Genomic DNA, 15,063 nt, shown 5'->3' on the forward strand with positions numbered 1-15,063 from the left:
AGGTTCGCATGATCCACATGTTTCCTCCGGCTTGGTCGGACGTCCATGAAGGCACGATTGGCTGCGCCTGAGGGTGGGAAGCCGGATTGGGGGGGTTGTGTCCTGGTCGCTGCACTAGCGCCTCCTCTGGAACTGGTGGGAATAGCGCGATCCTCCCACGTGCTACATCCTGCCGGTGAAACTCCCCCTCTCAGGTGAAAAGAAGCGGCTGGCAACTGCGCATGTGTCGGAGGAAGCATGGTGCTAGTCTCGGCTCTCCCCCGATCGCCAGAGGGTGGAGCAGCGACCGAGGCAAGCCACTAGGGCATAATTTCCAAAAAAAAGGAATAGATTTGCACATAAAATTGGAACTATGGAAAGGTTGGACATGGAACAAGTTTGTGACACCAATTGGCCAAAGGGGGCATGGTGTCTCACTATAATAATAATATGATAATAACAACGATGATGATGATGACAACAACAACAAGAAGAATACAGTAATAATAATAACAAGAATAATAGTAATAATAGTCGTCATAGTAACAGTAGTAGAACAGATTCATGTAGCTCCATCAAACTTTGTGTTGCTGTCAGCAGAAGAAGAGGCAAACGCTTTAAATCTGATATATTCCTAAAAGTAAGACTTTCTCTCACCGCCATAAAATAAATATCTTGGCTTCTATATATTCTTCATATTCTTCAATGCTTCTTCATTCTGCATTATTGGCCCAATCAAACGACGGTCTTGTTTGATTGTCTCATCGAAATGTTATCTTGTTACAAGACTCAACATTTCCATGGGACAGGGAAGAAACCCCACTACACCTGCGCTATAGGCAAGATTTCTAAGATTTTAACAGACATAATTGATTCCAATTACAGTCAGTAATGAGAAGTGTACCCAGGTAAGATGGCTGCCATATGTTCAGAATGGAATCCTCTATGTCCCCTCGACTGTTATATATCTCTTGGCCCCATGGCTCTGTAAGCTGCTTCAGATGAAAGCGTGTGCTGAAGGCTGGTGAAAAGCTACTGCAGATTCAGCTTGCAGGGGGAAGCTATTAGCACCGTGTCTGAAGAGGGCAGTACCATGATTAACCACTTGGATTCATCTTTCTCCTGTTTATTGCTCCCCTTTGTTTCTTCGGGTGATAAGTACGCGCTATTTAAAGGTGTTGATCCCAAGTCGGCTTCATTTAACAGCCTAATCGAAAGCTTTTATACGCCACTTCTACCACCTGTATTCATCTCTCTCGCTGTTCATCTGTCCGAGTGATCATCATCACAGGAGAGGTTACCGAGGCGCGCTGCCGTCTTCACACCAGAGTAGTAGCACCTTTCACAGTGGTTGAAAATAATTCTTTGTGCCAGCGACATCGAGGCGTAAACAATTCAAGTGTTGGTACAACCAGGTTATGTTCATCTACTACACTTACAGTACACCAGCTGAGACCTGTATGCAAGCAGAGACTTGACTCAAATCGCTGACGTTACGTGTGCTTTTCTTAATTCATTCGAGACATTAGTGTTAGCCAATCACCACTGACGTTACATGACGTGCTTTTCTTAATTCATTCGAGACATATCGTTCGTTAGCCAATCATCTCTAGAATAATTGGCACCTGAGGTTGCTTCAATCTAATCCGCGTTCCCAGTACCAGCAGGAAATGTGAAGTTAGACTGAATAACTCTCCACTCAAGGCTCTAAGCCAAAGAAAGTGTATTTATAAAAGTGAATCAATAAAGATGGAGCTAAACTTTAAAGTACTAGTTACATTTTCTACATCAACCGTGTAGTAGAAATCTAATATCGTGTTGTATCATCATTTAGCCACCCGTTGGTACCTGTTAACGATTTCCTGTTCTCATCTTCCAGTTTTCAAGTAATAAACACATTTATTTATTCTTTATTATTATTATTATTACCTCTGCCAAGCAGCTGTGATTCTTATCTGTTTGTTTGTCAGCAGGATATCTTACAAAGTTATGAATGGATTTCCATACAAATTGGCAGACAGATATCCCTTGGGGCAACGAACAGTTGATTAGATGGTGGTTCCCGATCTGAGACTAGACTACAGCCATCTGGCCATTAACGCCTTAGTCATAACTCTAAAACTAATGGAGATAGAGACTTGATTCCAAATCATGCAGCTCTGTTTGCAGGGTCAAGAAATCAGTCCAACTGAAAACCTAAGTGATAGGAAGGATGTCTTTGGCTGCAACAGCAAGTTTGATAGTTGCTTCACACATCTCTCTTGATGCCATGTCGCTCAAAGTTTAGTTACTCTATGCATTTATAATGGATTGTATTGGATTATACTTGGTGCCTTCAGGCTACAAAATATCAGCATCGGTTTTGGCTTTCAAAAACTCATATCAGTCGAACCTCAATCTGGGAACCCAGAGTCTATTTTTATTTGAAAAAAAAAGTTTATTTTTATTTGGAAAAAAATTCTATTTTTATTTGAAAAATAGACTCTGGGACAGCTCTACCGTTTTTCCCAGCTTCCTGTACAGCGCGCCTCTCCTGCCACCGTCACTTCCTTTTCCACGTCCGTGCTCCACTGTTTACAGTCTGAATAGTAACTTACACCAGTCATTTTCCACTGTTGTTCGCGAGTTGACGTCTTCTATGCAGTGTGTTTATGTGTTAACGTTATTAGCAAATAGCCTAAACGGATGCGGAAAAGGAAGTGACGGTGGCTTTTCCATCACTTCCTTTCCCGCGTCCGTTTCGCCTATTCACTAATAACGTTAACGCATAAACACACTGCATAGAAGACGTCAACTCGTCTTACAACAACAGTGGAAAATTACTAGAAAGTCGCGGCGCCAGTTGCTATTTAGACTGTAAACAATGACAATAATAGAAAAAATATATATATTATGACTAAAGTAAGTAGCTAACTCATGTGTCCTCCCCTCTCTTCCAGGCGATAAGTACTGGGTGTTTAAGGAAGTGACTGCGGAGCCGGGGTACCCTCACAGCCTGGTGGAGCTGGGCAGCTGCCTCCCCAAAGACGGCATCGACACGGCCCTGCGCTGGGAGCCGGTGGGTAAAACCTACTTCTTCAAAGGAGACCAGTACTGGCGCTACAACGAGGAGAAGCGCACGGCCGACCCGGGCTACCCCAAAGCCATCACCGTGTGGAAGGGCATACCGGACGCACCGCAGGGGGCCTTCATCAGCAGGGAGGGATGTGAGTATCTTTCTATCATCTAGTAGTCAGCATTGATTTCAGGGATTCTGAACCATTCTCATATCAAGGACCCCTACTTTTAGTCCATGTTAGAGCCATGGATGGACCCATTTGATGGGATATTCAGTCAGTCAGTCAGTCAGCCCACTATCCAATCTGTTCTCATTCAGTTAGCTTTTAAGCCAATCAGTGAAACAGACAGTCCTCTCCAGAGTCCAGAAATGAGCCACTTCTAAACATGAACTCTGGATTAAAAGCATAGAATCAGGTCCAACTCTCCCCCGCAGTTACCCTGCTAGACCACATGACTCAATAAACCACCCTGCAGTTACCCTGCTAGACCACATGACTCAATAAACCACCCTGCAGTTACCCTGCTAGACCACATGACTCAATAAACCACCCTGCAGTTACCCTGCTAGACCACAGGACTCAATAAACCACAAATCTGTTTCTGGTTTTGTGGTTTGGGGCACCGTGGATTATATATAATTATGCTGAATTGAGGAGTGTGTCTGGTAATACATTTGACCTAGATGTCAAAATATCTAAAATAAATATGTGATGCTTTTCATAGCGAGACAACAGCACGCACGTGTAACGTGCTGAGCAGCTCAGAGTAGAGGTAGACAGCAGTGCTCTACGCTCGTCATCAGGCTTCCATCATGATTTCCTCCACTTCAGTCTGAATATCTTCAGGCTACGATGTTTTCTCTTTACCTCACATTTATTCAGAGAACGGGGTTCATTTCCCTTGTTTGAGGGTTTGACTGGCGTCTGGCCATGTTTTAATCACGTCAATTAATTGCCCCTCCTCTTCACCATTCCTAATTTACGCATAACGGTAGTGGGTGGAAACGTGCATCAAAGCCTACCGCATTTTCTTTTGCCGCCTTTCTGAAAGTTCGATCAAAAGCTGTGATACCTTTTGGATGGAAACCCAGCTAGTGGAGCGAGGAGTATGTGAGCAGCTTCTCTCATCTGATCTCTCCCACCTGCAGCACCCTGCGTCAGTGCGTCAGGCTGATGATCAAAGCCAATATAGCCTATAGAGGCCTACTCGTTGAATTCATTGAAATGCGTTGAAACGATTCATTAATATAGGCTATGTGAATGTTAATACCGGGCACTTATCACCCAATAGCCTAATGCGCAGTAGGCTATCATCTCCTTGTTAACATTTTCAAACTGGCAGATGGAAGAAAAGAAACGATTAAACTTAAAGGCTACTTGTTTACTCACCAATTTGGCTCTCTTCCAAATAATCCAGCCACGTAACTACGTCCGTTCATGAAATTATTAAATAGCACGGGGACATTTAATGCTTTGTATGTGCTCGCTCAGCACATCATCAACGCGCCTCCCCCCTCCACGGCACCGGAGCAGAAGCTGCGACCTGCTAAACTAGAGCCGCTGTGCCAGCGATGTGGTCCCTGGACTAGGTCTGGACTAGGATCCTGGACTAGGTCTGGACTAGGATCCTGGACTTTAGGTCTGGGGTGGACTATGATCCGCAGTCACGTGAGTGCGCTCAAAATGGAGAATTGGTTGTAAACATGCAGTCCATAAGAGCAGGCGTTCACTGCATGTTTAGAAACAGCTGTGCAGTCGGTCAGTTCAGTTCATTCACATTGACTTATTCCTGCCTTAGCCCTGTGTTTATGCTACAGATGCATTATTAAATGCCATAAGCAAAATGCCACAGACACACGCGCACACACACACACACACACACACACACACACACACACACACACGCACACACACGCGCACACACACACACACACACACACAGCATCCTAGAAGGAAACTGTCCATCATCACTTCTGCTTGTGGAGTTACGACCCCGTAACCCTGTGGCTCCCTCTGAGGGATGCCAGAGAGTTCTGTGTGTGTGTGTGTGTGTGTGTGTGTGTGTGTGTGTGTGTGTGTGTGTGTGTGTGTGTGTGTGTGTGTGTGTGTGTGTGTGTGTGTGTGTGTGTGTGTGTGTGTGTGTGTGTGTGTGTGTGTGTGTGTGTGTAAGATCAGAGGTGGTGACATGGGCAGTCAGGCATGGTTTCTAAAGGGAGTTTGGAGGCAGCAGACGTGTGTGTGTGTGTGTGTGTGTGTGTGTGTGTGTGTGTGTGTATGTGTGTGTGTGTGTGTGTGTGTGTTGTGTGTGTGTGTGTGTGTGTGTGTGTGTGTGTGTGTGTGTGTGTGTGTGTGTGTGTGTGTGTGTGTGTGTGTGTGTGTGTGTGTGTGAGTGTGTGTGTGTAAGATCAGAGGTGGTGACATGGGTGTGTGTGTGTGTGTGTGTGTTTCCTGTGGAGAGTCGAGAGGTGATGAAGCAGACTTCATCAATCAGAAGAAACCTTCTGGGTATCTGTGTGTGTGTGTGTGTGTGTGTGTGTGTGTGTGTGTGTGTGTGTGTGTGTGTGTGTGTGTGTGTGTGTGTGTGTGTGTGTGTGTGTGTGTGTGTGTGCAATATGAATTTTTGAAAATTTCTGGAACTCTGCCCCTCAACATCAGAAACTCAGACTCAATCACCTCCTTCAAAACCCAACTCAAATCCCACCTCTTCAAAACAGCCTACAATATCTGACTTTTACCTCTAACCACCATTCCATCTCTGCAATCTATTGATTTGTATTTGTTTTGTATCTGTATTTGTTATGTTATTTAGTTTGTTTACTGTATTATGTACTGTTTCTATGTATTGTAAAGCATCTTTGAGTTCCCCAGAAAAGCGCTATATAAAACGTATGTATTATTATATATTTTTTCATGTTTGTACGGAACTATTTCAATATTAACTCTATTTACTATGTCTCTCCACCCAACCCTCCTTCTCTCACACCACTCCATAATCCCTCTATCATCTCTCTCTCTCTCTCTGTCTCTCTCTCTCCTCCTCACCCCGCCTCCATCCTCCCATCCTCAGACTACACCTTCTTCTACAAGGGGAAGGAATACTGGAAGTTCGACAACCAGAAGCTGACGGTGGAGCCCGGCTACCCCAAGTCCATCCTGCGCGACTGGATGGGCTGCGACCAGTCCGACATGGAGCGCTCCGGCGGCAACCGCGGCGACCGCCAGCTTCCCCTCGACGACGTGGACATCATGGTGACCATCAACGACGTCCCGTCGACGGTCAACGCCATCGCCGTGGTCATCCCCTGCATCCTGTCCCTCTGCATCCTGGTCCTGGTCTACACCATCTTTCAGTTTAAAAACAAAGGCGTGCAGCAGAGCACCATGACGCAGCACTACTACAAATACCCCGTACAGGAGTGGGTATGACAAGGCTCCATTCGTTTTTTTCCTCAAGACGTCGTCATCGGTCAAGATGCAAGAGTTGAAGGGGCTCGAGCGGGTTGTGTAACATTGCTAGCTAGCTGACACGCTACCTGATGCCGGCTGATGCCGACGAAGCTAGCAGGCAGCGCTACCCGAAGAACATTGGCACGGTAGCGCTAAAGGATGCTAATTGCGCTAGTTAACGTTAGCTTAGCGATACATGTAAGGAGGACACACTGAAAATGCTCTGTGGGAGTAAATGAATGCAGACGTTGGCTCAGACTAGGAGCGACCAATGTGTGTGTGTGTGTGTGTGTGTGTGTGTGTGTGTGTGTGTGTGCGTGTGTGTGTGTGTGTGTGTGTGTGTGTGTGTGTGTGTGTGTGTGCGTGCATGCGCGCGTGTGACTCGTGCCTGTCTTGTACACGTACACCTCAGTGTAAAACAGGAAGGAAAGGCTAATATTGATTTTGTCTCACCCCCCCTTTCCTCACATGGCCGACAACAGCTGGAACTCTGGGAGGATTTGATTCACTAGAAACAGACAAACTGCCAATCAGGTTGTCCAGCCTTGCACACCTGACCACATCTTCTTCGGTTGTGTAATGGGGTCATATGAATGATGCCGAACTTTGACTATTTTCCTCTGAGACTTCTATTACAACAAGCCCCTCCTCCTCAGTGAAAAGAACAGAAAAGGAGGAGAGAGAGAGAGAGAGAGAGAGAGAGAGAGAGAGGTGTTTGGTGCAGAATAAGCTCCTCTAAGCCAGATAGCAGCTCCAAGTCTGTTCTGAAAACAGCTTGTACATGAACTTCTTCTGATGACATGGGGGGGACTGATTAAAAAAAAAAAAAACTTGCTCAAATGTAGGTAGAAAGGCCATAACAAAAGAAAACCAAGGATCTCTTTGTGGATCGCTGATTTGTTTTGTTTAATTTATTTGAATGGAAACGTAGAATCATCGAAGAGGACCTTTTTCTGACTTAGTTCACCACACACAGCAAGAACATCCTCATCACTATTAGCCCATACCTTTGTATACATACACCCCTTCACTCCCCTCATCAAAGCATTTTATGGGATTGCTATGAAAGATTTTCACCGGTAGCTCGTATTTTGAAATTATAAAATGGTGGAAAAACCAGGCTATTATCTGTCAAAAACACCATGGAAGCTTTTCGCTTTTCAATTGTGGTGCAAACGTTATTTAAAAAAAAAAGTCTTTGATCTAGGACCAAGGGGTTTTGGCAGACATACATTAGCCAGTCATCAGCGTATAAAGATACGTAGAGTAGAGTGATGTTAGTTCCACCAGTCATCAGCGTATAAAGATACATGGAGTAGAGTGATGTTAGTTCCACGGCCTTGTCTCTGTCTTAACAGCCACAGCAAGTTGGCCCATATGAAACAAGCTGCTCACAGCTGGAGAGCTCAACTCATTTGTTTAGTTTTGATCTGGTCTTTGTTGGTTTTCTTCTCTCTGTCTTTATTTTTCTCTTTGTATTTTGTGTCTCTCTCTCCATGCTCTACAGAATAGTCTCTCTCTCCATGCTCTACAGAATAGTCTCTCTCTCCATGCTCTACAGAATAGTCTCTCTCTCCACGCTCTACAGAATAGTCTCTCTCTCCACGCTCTACAGAATAGTCTCTCTCTCCACGCTCTACAGAATAGTCTCTCTCTCCACGCTCTACAGAGAGAGAGAGAGAGAGAGATGTGAAAGAACTGGAAAACACAATGACTGCAAAAAGGGAGAACAAGAGAGAGAGCGCAAAGGAATAGAGAGGCAGAACAAACCAGGGTCTGAATACAGAGAGAGGGAGTGTGACAGAGAGAGGGAGAGAGAGGGAGGGAGAGAGAGAGAGAGAGAGGGAATGTGAAAGAGAGAGGGAGGCAGTGTGACAGAGGGAGGGAGAGAGAGGGAGTGTGACAGAGAGAGAGAGTGAGTGTGACAGAGGGAGGGAGAGAAGAGGGAGTGTGACAGAGAGAGAGAGGGAATGTGAAAGAGAGAGGGAGGCAGTGTGACAGAGGGGGAGAGAGAGAGGGAGTGTGTGACAAAGAGAGGGAGTGTGACAGAGAGAGAGAGGGAGTGTGACAGAGAGAGGGAGTGTGACAGAGAGAGAGAGAGAGAGAGAGAGGGAGTGTGACAGAGAGAGGGAGAAAGAGGGAGAGAGGGAGTGTGACAGAGAGAGGGAGTGTGACAGAGAGAGGGAGAAAGAGGGAGTGTGACAGAGGGAGGGAGAGAGAGGGAGTGTGACAGAGAGAGAGGGAGAAAGAGGGAGTGTGACAGAGGGAGGGAGAGAGAGGGAGTGTGACAGAGAGAGAGGGAGAAAGAGGGAGTGTGACAGAGGGAGGGAGAGAGAGGGAGTGTGACAGAGAGAGGGAGTGTGACAGAGAGAGAGAGAAAGAGGGAGTGTGACAGAGGGAGGGAGAGAGAGGGAGTGTGACAGAGAGAGAGGGAGAAAGAGGGAGTGTGACAGAGGGAGGGAGAGAGAGGGAGTGTGACAGAGAGAGAGGGAGTGTGACAGAGAGAGAGAGAGAAAGAGGGAGTGTGACAGAGAGAGAGAGAAAGAGGGAGTGTGACAGAGGGAGGGAGAGAGAGGGAGTGTGCCAGAGAGAGAGGGAGAAAGAGGGAGTGTGACAGAGAGAGAGGGAGGGAGGGAGTGTGACAGAGAGAGAGAGGGAGTGTGACAGAGGGAGGGAGAAAGAGGGAGTGTGATAGAGAGAGGAAGGGATGCACAGAGAGATATATATGGGCTTGAATTAGCATGCCGGCTGTGCCGCGGCCACATCGACCGGCTTAATGAAGTACTTCTGTTCACAAAGCTCTAATAGAGGCTACTCGCCCTCCACATCCCTGTCCTCATGTTCCTCTCTCTCTCTCTCTCTCTCTCTCTCTCTCCTGCCCACAAATGGTCTCTGTCAGTGTCTCTCTATCGGCATCTCTCTCTCTCCCCATCTGATCGCTCTCTCTTTTCATTCTCCTCTGTCCATCAGTGTTGCTCTCCCTCCCTAGTCCCTACCTGTTCTGTCTCTCCATCTCTCTCTCTCTCTCTCTCTCTCTCTCTCTGTTCAACATCCTATTCTTTTATATTGCTACACCATCTGTATTGCGTTTGTTTAACACACCAGGTTGCTTTTCTAAGCGAGCAGCAATTCAATACTCGTCCACGTTCAGTCAACGTCATGTACATCAGATTGCAGCTGCTTTCACTATATGGCCTAATATGCTTTTATTGCTGCGACTATGGTGTTGGTAAAAACCCGGGGAGCTCATAATTCAGCTGCAGTCTTAACAGGCTTGCGGTCTTCTTAATACCGTCAAACTGAAACTCAAATGCAATCAGTGTTCCATAACATTTAAATTTCCTTCACTTTCGATGATGACTCATGCACTGTATAATGGTTCATTGTGAGGCTGCGCGGCCCCCCTCGGGGCTTTCGCGCCCCCCCCTCCACGCGTCCCCCTCCACCCCTCCTGCTGGGAGCACTCCTCCCCCCCCCCCCCCTCCCCTCCACGCCTCCCCCCCCCCCCCTCCACGCCGCTGTAGGGCGAGTGTGGGCGCGTCCTGACTGACTCATCGTTTAATGACTCTCTCTACGTGTCACTTTTTGCAACTCCAGTTCGGGTGATTTTTTTGAAGTGAGTTTTCACTTCAGTTGATGGAATACATGCTTCTCTGTGGGTTGAGAAAAGCTTTCCCGAAACCTTTTCAGAACCCTTTGGATAATGTAAAAAAAAAAATGTTTCTCACTACCTAAAGAGATTTTGAAGATGCGAGGCGGCACACAAACCACATCAGCATCCTCCTCAAGGCTACTAACTCATTTTCCATAGGTATAATGTCTATTTCTCTACACCCCCCTCTCTCTCTCTCTCCTGTGTTCTTCTCGTCGGCTCAGCTTTGTCCCGTCTTCAGCGAGCTCTGTCCTGCAGTAATTGAATGTGTTCTCAGTCCATATCCCTGCAATTACTTGCTGCTGTCGAGGCCAATTCAGCACACGCAGCAGCAGCACTCGGCGCAAATCGATCTCGTTCAGTATCTTACAGCGAACGTGTTTTGACTCAGCGGATTACCTTACCTTACAGTATGGCCTTTGCCTGGTGTCGAGGGTTATAATGTAAGTTTGTGGAAACATGAATGTCGAGCCAAAAAAAAACAAAATTGCCTATTGGACGGCAGGGGCGTATCTACGGGTGGGCCTGGGTAGGCACAGGCCCACCCACTTCTTGCCCTGGCCCACCCAAAAAAAAAAAAAAAATTAATTGGTTGTTTTCTAGAGGCAAACTTGCTGCTGCCTTGCTAGCTAATGGTTTTGTAGCTTAAAAACGCAGGGCACATCATCTCCAGAGTCTAATGCATGACGACTTCATGACATCTAGGAATTTTAAATTTCGTCATGCAATTGCCCCACCAATTTTATCCAGGCCCACCCAATTTTATCCAGGCCCACCCATAATTGAATTTCTGCCTACGCCCCTGATTGGACGAAGCTGAAGCTGCTTGATTACGGTGAAATATACACGCAATCAAAACTGAAATTGAACGGTTACGTTGCAAAATGAGCATTTGGGGGGAACGGCATAAATCTAAACGTCATTGCAAATTGACAACAGAAGAATGGACTCTTGTTGTTGAGGATGCAATCTTTTATTTTTAATATCTAATAAAAACACTATTCTAAAATGGATGTATCATCCAAGGTGATTCACTCATTTATGCTTCGCAATTGAGTTGCTGAACACAAAGCTGTTTATTTGAGCAGGCTATTACTGTAGGAGATGAGCTACATGGGCAGGGAATGTGATTAAGTCTGCATGCTTTCTTGGGGCAAAAGTCACATTGATGTGGAGTTTATGAGTTTGATAATAGTGTCTGTCTGCTAAAAGGTCTGAGCTTCAGGATTTTAGAAAGAAAAGCTCGGTTTCTCGACTGTTTATCCGTGATACTGCTGTGATACGCTATAATCCACTGATTGTCTTCCTCAGTTTTTGTGAAAAGGGGCATTATGATCTCTAGAGATTATTTGTCAGCTGATTTTTTTATGACGAATTTTGTGCTTTTCTGCTTTTGTACATAATGCCTTAGACAAGACCGAAAAGAAGGTAGAGATAATATTGTGTGGTCCTTGTACGTGTTTAACTTGACAGTCACATTGTAAACGGTAGAGCTCCAGACTAGATGGTCACATTGTAAACGGTAGAGCACCAGGCTAGAAGGTCACATTGTAAACGGTAGAGCTCCAGGCTAGAAGGTCACATTGTAAACGGTAGAGCTCCAGACTAGAAGGTCACATTGTAAACGGTAGAGCTCCAGGCTAGAAGGTCACATTATAAACGGTAGAGCTCCAGGCTAGAAGGTCACATTATAAACGGTAGAGCTCCAGGCTAGAAGGTCACATTGTAAACGGTAGAGCTCCAGGCTAGAAGGTCACATAAACGGTAGAGCTCCAGGCTAGAAGGTCACATTGTAAACGGTAGAGCTCCAGGCTAGAAGGTCACATTATAAACGGTAGAGCTCCAGGCTAGAAGGTCACATTGTAAACGGTAGAGCTCCAGGCTAGAAGGTCACATTGTAAACAGTAGAGCTCCAGGCTAGAAGGTCACATTGTAAACGGTAGAGCTCCAGGCTAGAAGGTCACATTATAAACGGTAGAGCTCCAGGCTAGAAGGTCACATTGTAAACGGTAGAGCTCCAGGCTAGAAGGTCACATTATAAACGGTAGAGCTCCAGGCTAGAAGGTCACATTGTAAACAGTAGAGCTCCAGGCTAGAAAGTCACATTGTAAACAGTAGAGCTCCAGGCTAGAAGGTCACATTATAAACGGTAGAGCTCCAGACTAGAAGGTCACATTATAAACGGTAGAGCTCCAGGCTAGAAGGTCACATTGTAAACGGTAGAGCTCCAGGCTAGAAGGTCACATTGTAAACAGTAGAGCTCCAGGCTAGAAGGTCACATTGTAAACGGTAGAGCTCCAGGCTAGAAGGTCACATTATAAACGGTAGAGCTCCAGGCTAGAAGGTCACATTGTAAACGGTAGAGCTCCAGGCTAGAAGGTCACATTATAAACGGTAGAGCTCCAGGCTAGAAGGTCACATTGTAAACGGTAGAGCTCCAGGCTAGAAGGTCACATTGTAAACGGTAGAGCTCCAGGCTAGAAGGTCACATTGTAAACGGTAGAGCTCCAGGCTAGAAGGTCACATTATAAACGGTAGAGCTCCAGACTAGAAGGTCACATTATAAACGGTAGAGCTCCAGGCTAGAAGGTCACATTGTAAACAGTAGAGCTCCAGACTAGATGGTCACATTGTAAACAGTAGAGCTCCAGGCTAGATGGTCACATTGTAAACAGTAGAGCTCCAGGCTAGAAGGTCACATTGTAAACAGTAGAGCTCCAGACTAGAAGGTCACATTGTAAACAGTAGAGCTCCAGGCTAGATGGTCACATTGTAAACAGTAGAGCTCCAGGCTAGAAGGTCACATTGTAAACAGTAGAGCTCCAGGCTAGATGGTCACATTGTAAACAGTAGAGCTCCAGACTAGAAGGTCACATTGTAAACAGTAGAGCTCCAGGCTAGAAGGTCACATTGTAAACGGTAGAGCTCCAGACTAGAAGGTCACATTGTAAACAGTAGAGCTCCAGGCTAGAAGGTCACATTGTAAACAGTAGAGCTCCAGACTAGAAGGTCACATTGTAAACAGTAGAGCTCCAGGCTAGAAGGTCACATTGTAAACAGTAGAGCTCCAGACTAGAAGGTCACATTGTAAACAGTAGAGCTCCAGACTAGAAGGTCACATTGTAAACAGTAGAGCTCCAGGCTAGAAGGTCACATTGTAAACGGTAGAGCTCCAGGCTAGAAGGTCACATTGTAAACGGTAGAGCTCCAGGCTAGAAGGTCACATTGTAAACGGTAGAGCTCCAGGCTAGAAGGTCACATTGTAAACGGTAGAGCTCCAGGCTAGAAGGTCACATTGTAAACAGTAGAGCTCCAGGCTAGAAGGTCACATTGTAAACAGTAGAGCTCCAGGCTAGAAGGTCACATTGTAAACGGTAGAGCTCCAGGCTAGAAGGTCACATTGTAAACGGTAGAGCTCCAGGCTAGAAGGTCACATTATAAACGGTAGAGCTCCAGACTAGAAGGTCACATTATAAACGGTAGAGCTCCAGGCTAGAAGGTCACATTGTAAACGGTAGAGCTCCAGGCTAGAAGGTCACATTGTAAACGGTAGAGCTCCAGGCTAGAAGGTCACATTGTAAACGGTAGAGCTCCAGGCTAGAAGGTCACATTGTAAACGGTAGAGCTCCAGGCTAGATGTGAAGCATTGCAGGTCTATCGTCAATGAGATTTTTTCCCTCGTTTAACAATAGAGGTGATGGGAATGGAGTGTAGCTTTCTCGGTGTATTCTGGAATGCATTTAATCACGTTAACAAGGGGTTGTCATGTCTCGTCAACACACCCACACACATAATAATAATAATCATCGTGATATATCTATTCTGTACTCACCGTCATCATCATCACTGTTTTATTGGTGCTCATTCATAATGTAAATGAGGTTATTACTGAAAATAACTGCCATATTATTACTACTCTGGTCAGTGTTTCTATCAGGTACTTACAGTCGGTCTCACAGTAGCGGAAGTCGCTGTACAAGTGCGACTAGAGATTAAGTGCCTTGCTCGAGGGCACTTCAACGGCAGATGTCGAGGGAGGGAAGAGCACTTTTGCATCCATTTCCTCACTAATTTCACAGCCTGATTTTGGGGATTCGAACTGGCAACCTTCTGGTCAGTTGCTTGCTTTACCGTCACGCTCCCCCAATATCACTTTGACTACGAATGCCTCCTGTTCTCATGTCATCAGGAATTGCAGAAACAATATCAAAGTACACTTTGGCAGTTCCAGTTCAATGAAGCAGTGAGTTGGACTGGCTCGTTGGACTGCACTACTTTCTAAAGATAGGGAGATTTGTTTGAGATTTTACAAGGGGGAGGTGGTGAGCATGTCAAATGTCTTTTTTCCGGGAGATTTTACCTAAGCTTACTCTTCACTTAGTATGAAAATTGAATTTAAATCACGCGTACTAATGAGATCACCGGGCGTCGCCCACCCCCCTTCATCGCCCTGGTGGAGAAGTCTGAAACTGTGTATATATATTTAGTGAGATTTGCAGAAGAAAAGCAAGTTTAGGTGTATTTCAGCAGATGTCTGTTTGTGGAAATGTAAACGGAAGAAGGGTACTTGAAGAAAACGTAGTAATCGCATTGTCGCTTATTCATATTGCTTATTACACACATAAAGTCCAAATGTACATGAGATTTTTAGACCACGTGTTGGACAGTGTCTATCCACCAATCTTCTGTTGAAAACATATTTATTCAACCAGTTTATATAGGACTTGTCACGGAGGGCAAAGGGTCCTCTGGAAATTTGCCTATGTTATTGTATACAGACCTGGGATGAACTGGCATTCCAATGTACTTCTTCAGTTACGTTAGGACTGTTTGATTTGTCTGCCTTGGGCTGCCAGGTGGGTGGGACAGACCCACACTTGGCACAACTCGGTCCTCTCGCTTTCACTTGATGTCACCATCCCCATC

General features: G+C 45.7%; 1 protein-coding gene across 1 annotated transcript in view; it reads left to right on the plus strand.

Annotated features, from left to right (window-relative positions):
* mmp24 (matrix metallopeptidase 24) overlaps positions 1–6,464 on the plus strand; it is a gene marked incomplete at both ends in the record, with an annotated part of 91,949 nt that extends 85,485 nt beyond the window's left edge. Inside the window, 2 exons of the mRNA XM_083661546.1 lie at positions 2,919–3,185; positions 6,106–6,464. Of these exons, the coding sequence (XP_083517672.1) occupies positions 2,919–3,185; positions 6,106–6,464 (626 nt within the window). The remainder of the gene's footprint in view (positions 1–2,918; positions 3,186–6,105) is intronic.
* Positions 6,465–15,063: the final 8,599 nt, after the last annotated feature.

This window comes from Poromitra crassiceps (assembly GCF_964638095.1).
Source record: "Poromitra crassiceps genome assembly, chromosome: 27".
In the NCBI taxonomy this organism is placed as follows: Eukaryota; Metazoa; Chordata; class Actinopteri; order Beryciformes; family Melamphaidae; genus Poromitra; species Poromitra crassiceps.